Here is a 6,121-nt window from a genome sequence, read left to right on the forward strand (position 1 = left end):
GGCCCAGGCCCAGGCCCAGGCCCAGGCCGCGCGCCCGGCCTCCCCGACACCGCGCCCGCCGCTCCTCACCACTCGATGCGCGGCGCCGCCTTCCGCCGAGCATTGCGGTTCAGACGCTTGCGGTTGACATTGTAACCGAACTTCTGCCGGCGGGTCTTGCCCTTGGCCTTGGGCATGGCGTTGGAACACAGCGGTTTCCCCCACCCCCGCCGCGCGCTCCGCGCTCTCCGAACCGCGTGTGGAAGCGGACTTCTTCCGGTGGGCCGGGCCTCTTCTGCAAGGCTTCTTGGGAAACGTAGTCTTTCCCGGATGACTTTCCGCGCTGAGGACTACCACTCCCAGGATGCAACGGGAGCGCCCCCCCCCGCCCTCCACGCATGCGTACTCTGGTCAATTTTCGTGACCTCATTAGGAGGCGGAGCGTGGCGTCCCGGTGTTCTCCGACTTGGGTCCTCCAGGAACATGGCTACTACTCCGGACCCTGTGAATCCGGAGATGCCCTTTGAACCATCGCAGCCCCCCGTCATCGAGGGCTTCAAACCCACTGCGCACGGCCAGACGGAAAGCTTCAAGGAAAAGTTCATCCGCAAGACCCGCGAGAACCCAATGGTGCCCCTAGGTAAGTGGGTGTCGTGGGAACCTTCGACCGGGAGCTGCCATCATGTCCGAGGCGGGGGGAATGATATAGGGGCGGGCCGGAGGTGGGAAGGCTAGAGGTGTGGCGAAGGGGCGGGGCGATTAGGGATGAGACCAATCGGAGCGGGAGTGGCGCAGCCTTAGGGGCGGGCTTAGGGCGGAGGGGGCGGGGCCTGGGCCGAGGAAGACACACCCCCCACCCGCTGCCCGGCCGCCGCGTCCCCGGCGCTGTCTGGAGGGGGCTCGGGCCCAGGGCGGTGGTGCGGGTGGCTACATCCAGAAAGGATCGGCCATCCCGGCCTGTTGTCCCCTCCCCAGGCTGCCTGGGCACCACGGCCGCCCTGTGCTACGGCCTCTACTGCTTCCACCGGGGCCAGCCCCACCGCTCCCAGCTCATGATGCGCACCCGGATCGCCGCCCAGGGCTTCACGATCGTGGCCATCTTGGTGGGTTTGGCTGCGTCCTCCGTGAGATCTCGGGCCTGAACTCACGCCCGAGCCTTTGCAAGCTCCCACGGAGAGGATTCCAGAGTCTAGGAGCCAACCACCAGCCCCGAGGGAAGACATCAAACAGGTCCCGTTGTGGAAGGATGTGGCCCATTGTTGTCATCGGCAGGGTTTTTGGTTGTTGTTGTTGTTTTCTTCAGAAATCCCAGGTTTGGTTTAGTTTGGGTTTGCCATACTTGGGTTTGTGCCACATCCCCTCCGCTCGCTACTGAATAAACTCTAATCCGCATGGAGTTTGGTGAATTCTCTTCTCCACGAACTATAGGTTGGTGATCTTTTACAAGTCTAGTCACCCGTCTTCATAACTGTCACCTGGGGCACTGGGTCAAAGTACTGATTCCCAGATGCCCCTTCTTTAAATTCTAGTTCAGTGGTCCTGGTGCTATTTGGAGAGAAGGGGGGAGATCTATCATATCAGTAGCTTTCCAACTGGGGAAGTCCGCCACCGTTGTGTCAGAACAAGGGTGTTCTGGCCTTCCATCTCTTCGCACCACTCCAAACCTCCTGAGAGGTTTGATCTAGACCATCCCACATTTTGTTGTTTTGTGCCAGTACTGGGGCTTGAACTTAGGGCCTGGGCGCTGTCCCTTAGCTTCTTTGCTCAAGGCTAGTGCTCTACCACTTCAGCCACACGCCTCCACTTCCAGCGTTTTCCTGGCTTATGGTGAATTTTTTTTTTCTAAGTCTGGGAGATTTCTCAGGCTGGCTATGAACCATGATCCTCAGATGTCAGCCCTTGAGTAGCTAGGCTTACAGGCATAAATCGCCGGCCCTAGGCTCCATTCCACGTTTTGAAGTCTTCAGCAGGTTTTCTTGGTCCTGCTGTGAATTTTCGGACCTAGGACCCTCCCATGGGTGACCCCTTTTGCAATACCAACTTCAGGTTGGCAGAAGGGAAGAGGGCATGAAGAAGATGAAGAGATCCCCTCCTTGAGGCCCTGACAGTCTAGATATGAGTGAAAAGTGTATGTTCGAAGCCATCTAAGTTCATTGAATCTTTTACGTTCTCAGCTTGGAGACATTGCAAATGGAGAGCAGTGATTGTGTTCACCCTAGACCTCAAGATACAAGGAAAGGCTGGGCACCAGTGGCTCATGCCTGTAATCCTAGCTACTCAGAAGGCTTGAGATCTGAGGATTGCAGTTGGAAGCCAGCCCAGACAGCAAAGTGCAGGGGAAAAAAAAAAATCATTGTCAACCAAGCAGGAAGTGGAGGTGTGTGCCCAAGTGGTAGAATGCCGGCTTGAGTGTAAAAGGCGATAATGCCCAGACCCTGAGTTCAGTTCCCCAGCACACGCGCGCGCGCACACACACACAAACACACAGATGAGGACTGGGGAACGTTTAGAGGGGATAACCACTATTGGTTAAGTATTAGTTTTATGCTATCTTTCCCCAAAAAGTGCTTACTCCTTCCTGAAAATGTGACCATCTTTGGCAATAGGTAGTGTAGTCGAATGAGGTCGTAAGGGTGAGCCTGAGTCCAATTTTCACAAGGGAGCAAGGGGCCAGTGGCTCACACCTGTAATCCTAGGATTGCCCAGGAGGCTGAGATCTGAGGATCACATTTCAAAGCCAGCTCGGGCAGAAAAGTCTGTGAGACTCCTAGCTGCAATGAACCACCAAAAAAGCCAAAAAAAAAAACAAACAAACTTAAGTCGTGAGTGAAAAAGCTAAGTGAAAACTTGGCCACCGTTCAATATGAAGCCAGAGGACATGGGGACATCAAGAGGCCCTGGGGAGATGAAGGGGCCATGTGACAATGGAAATATTTGCAAATCCAGGAAAGCCTGAGCCGCTGGAGCCAAGGAAAGAGCCAAGGATCCTTCCCTAAGGCCACCAGGGAGAATGGCCCTAATGATAACTCCATCTTATACTTGAAGCCTTCAGAACAGAGACAGTGTTGTGAGCCAACCAGCTTGTGATACTTTGTTACAGCGGCTCTTGGGACTAAATACTGTTGGCAACTACTCAGACATTTTTTTTGACATGGTACAGATCACAATGGCTTCCTGGTCCTGTTTACTGCCTGTACTAAAGGAGAAGAAGGTGTGGTTGCTGATTGTTTATCCTAAATCTACAGGAGGACTCAGCTTGAAAGGGAGACAGAACTAGACACAGCTATAGACCTCCACATCTACAGGGTTCTGGCCAGCTCCAAACAGGAATCTGGCAATAGCTACCTTCACCAATCTCTCAACCCAGCCTTAGAAGCCACTACTAGGCACCTCTGGGTTTAACATTTCCTCTGGGGGAGTCTTAGTGTCTTTGGCTGTATTTATTTGGTTTCTGTACTGATACTGGGGCTTGAACATAGGGCCTGGGCACTGTCATTCAGCTTTTACCCTCAAGACTAGTATTCTAGGGGCTTGGAAATGTGTCTTCGTGGTAGAGTCCTTGTCTAGCATTCATGAAGTCAAGGCTTCCATTCCTTAGTACCACATAAACAGAAAACACAGGAATTGCACTGTGGCTCAAGTGGTAGAGTGCTAACCTTGAGCGAAAGAAGCTCAGGGACAGTGCCTAGGACCTGAGTTCAAGCCCCAGGACTGGCAAAAAGAAAGGAAGGAAGAAAGATTAGTATTCTACCACTTGAGCCACTGCTTCAGGCTTTTTGGTGGTTAATTGGAGACAAGAGTCACAGCTTTGTCTGCCTGGGCTGGCTTCAAATCAGCATCCTCAGATCTCAGCCTCTTGAGTAGCTAGAATGACAGGTGTGAGCCACCAGCACCCAGCTGTCTAGATTCAGTCTCTGCCTCACAGGTGGTTAAAAACCAGGCTGCAGTAAAGCATTCTGTACAAGGTGGGCTTTCTCCTGGGGAGAGAGGCAGCAGACATACACAGCCTGGGTTGTCTCCCAGATTTCCAAGGGATACATCCTCACCTCTTAATGCCATGAAGCTGGGGGAGAGGGAGGGGGGAGATGTAAGCACAAACTGAACCCTGAGACCAGTTATGGCTTCCAGAGAAATGAGGATGATAATAAATACGTGTAAAAAGAGTTAACAACACACCCTTTAAGCCAAGAAGGAAAAAAAAAAAAAACCGTCAGGAAGGACAGTCACAACTGATCGGACTTGGGGGGAGGCATGAGGGCCAGAAAGGAGAGAGGGATGGGGGACCCCCCCTTCCCGATCCTAGGAGATGGAGAGGAACCAAACCAGCTGTGCCCAGCAGCTGCCAGGGGAAGAACTTCCCCGTGGCCCCAAGCAACTGCTTCTCCTCTGGCCCTTGACAGCTTATACTCTATGGCCGAGCTACCCAGCGGGCACCTAGCGGGACAGCGGCGTCTGCTTCAGAGACATGAGCACCGAACGCAGCCGCGACACGTCTTTGCACTGCTTGCTACTCTTCGGGTTGAAGTCACACAGCTGAGCCACCTTCTCCCATTCTGTGCCGGGGGTCTCCTCCTTGGATTCCTTCACAAAAGCCTCTTCAGATGCCCTGTGGAGGGAGAAGAGTCAGAGATTTCATGATTGGGGGTGGGAGGGGGCTGCCAGGTCAGTACCAAGCTATAAGAGGACATTATCTCGTCCTTCCCTCCCAAAGCCTGTAACCATCATATCTTTGTCAGCAAAGGAAACCCAAGTGGCTCATGTCTGTCATCCTAGCTACTCAGGAGGCTGAGATCTGAGGATCACGAAGCCAGCTGGGGCAGGAAAGTCTGTGAGACTCTATTCTCCAATGAACCACAAAAGGCCGGAAGTGGAGATGTGGCTCATGTGGTAGAGTGCTAGACTTGAGCACTAAAGCTCAAGGACAGCTCCCAGGCCCTGAGTTCAAGCCCCACCAAGACTGGTACAGAACAACAAAAATAAAGGATTGTTAGGGTGAAAAGCTGACTGTGTCCTCTTGGGTCAGCAAGGATCCCTGAAGAGTCCTTTTTCGAGGAAGACTTCTAGTTCACTTTTTATTTTTTAGTGCCAGTCCTGGGGCTTGAACTTGGGGCTTGGGGCACTGACCCTTAGCTTTTTCACTCAAGGCTAGAGCTCCGCTGCTTGAGCTCCATTTCTGCACATTTTTGGGGTGTTAAGTGGATAAAAGACTTTCAAACTTTCCTACCTGGGCTGGCTTTGAACTGCGATCTTCAGATCTCAGCCTCCTGAGTAGCTAGGGTGACAGGCATAAGCCACCGCTGCCTGATTCCTTCTTACACTTTGAAGTCCAGCTGGAGGTAACCGATCTTTTGGGTGGGCCCTGGGTGGTATCCAGAGCGCCCTGAATATCATCTCACGTGACTCTTAGAATGCACTCCAGACCAAAGGAATGTGAGGTAAGGAACATGTGTATCTTATTCCTATTTGAACAGATAGTGGTAGAGGCTCAGTACCAGCCCAGAGGAAGAGGGAGCAGAAGGAAAGAGAGGAAGATGCTGTGCTGTGCGCTAAGTTGTGCAAGGGAAAGGTGAGCTCAGAGGGCAGCAGAGGATGCTTGGAAGTACTGAGCACACAGTCGTGTGTCCCACAACAATCAGAAATATCCGCATTTCCCCTGCCAACTCAGAATCCCCAACACCACCCTCCAGACTGCCATAGCAAACAATGAGGCAGCACCGAGGAGACCTGTGTAAGATCCCAGCTCGAAATACTCACAGATGGGGTTGGGAAGGTGGCTCAGAGGTAGAGCGCTTGCCTTGCATGCATGAGGCCCTGGGTTCGATTCCTAAGCACCATATAAGCAGGGGAAGTGGTGCTGTGGCTCAAGTGGTAAAGTGCTAACCTTGAGGAAAGAAGTCCAGGGACAGTGCCCAGGCCCTGAGTTCAAGCCCAAGGACTGGCAAAAAAAAAAGTCACAGTTGGAGCTGGACTCGAACCGATGTGAGTGAGGTTCCTGGTTGGGGGATGGGGGAGCGGGGAGGGTGGGTCCAAGTCACTCTGTCCATTTGAGGATGGAAGGGAAGAACAGCATCCTGTTGCTAGGAGTCAGAGGCTCACACCGATCATCCTAACTACTCAAGGAGGCTGAGATCTGAGGATCCTG

General features: G+C 53.0%; 3 protein-coding genes across 4 annotated transcripts in view; 1 reads left to right on the forward strand and 2 right to left on the reverse strand.

Moving 5' to 3' along the window:
• Window positions 1-279, reverse strand: part of Nop16 (NOP16 nucleolar protein) — an 11,630-nt gene extending 11,351 nt beyond the window's left edge. The window contains exon 1 of one of the 2 annotated variants that reach the window (XM_013016095.1): window positions 70-267. In XM_013016095.1, coding sequence (XP_012871549.1) covers window positions 70-176 — 107 coding nt within the window. In that variant the 5' untranslated portion in view covers window positions 177-267. Of the gene's footprint in view, window positions 1-69 lie in introns of both variants that reach the window. The other variant, XM_013016096.1, reaches the window with a different exon arrangement.
• A 122-nt stretch (window positions 280-401) lies between these two features.
• On the forward strand, window positions 402-1,375 carry Higd2a (HIG1 hypoxia inducible domain family, member 2A). Its single transcript, XM_013016097.1, has 2 exons — window positions 402-619; window positions 955-1,375. Exons 1-2 carry the CDS (start codon window positions 463-465, stop codon window positions 1,119-1,121), a joined length of 324 nt encoding a protein of 107 aa, XP_012871551.1. The 5' UTR covers window positions 402-462; the 3' UTR covers window positions 1,122-1,375.
• A 2,761-nt stretch (window positions 1,376-4,136) lies between these two features.
• The window catches only part of Cltb (clathrin, light chain B), an 18,783-nt gene continuing 16,798 nt past the window's right edge, over window positions 4,137-6,121 (reverse strand). Inside the window, exon 4 of the mRNA XM_013015978.1 lies at window positions 4,137-4,601. Coding sequence (XP_012871432.1) covers window positions 4,414-4,601 — 188 coding nt within the window. The 3' untranslated portion in view covers window positions 4,137-4,413. The remainder of the gene's footprint in view (window positions 4,602-6,121) is intronic.

The sequence above is a fragment of the Dipodomys ordii genome, unplaced genomic scaffold, assembly GCF_000151885.1.
Source record: "Dipodomys ordii isolate 6190 unplaced genomic scaffold, Dord_2.0 Scaffold29, whole genome shotgun sequence".
In the NCBI taxonomy this organism is placed as follows: domain Eukaryota; kingdom Metazoa; phylum Chordata; class Mammalia; order Rodentia; family Heteromyidae; genus Dipodomys; species Dipodomys ordii.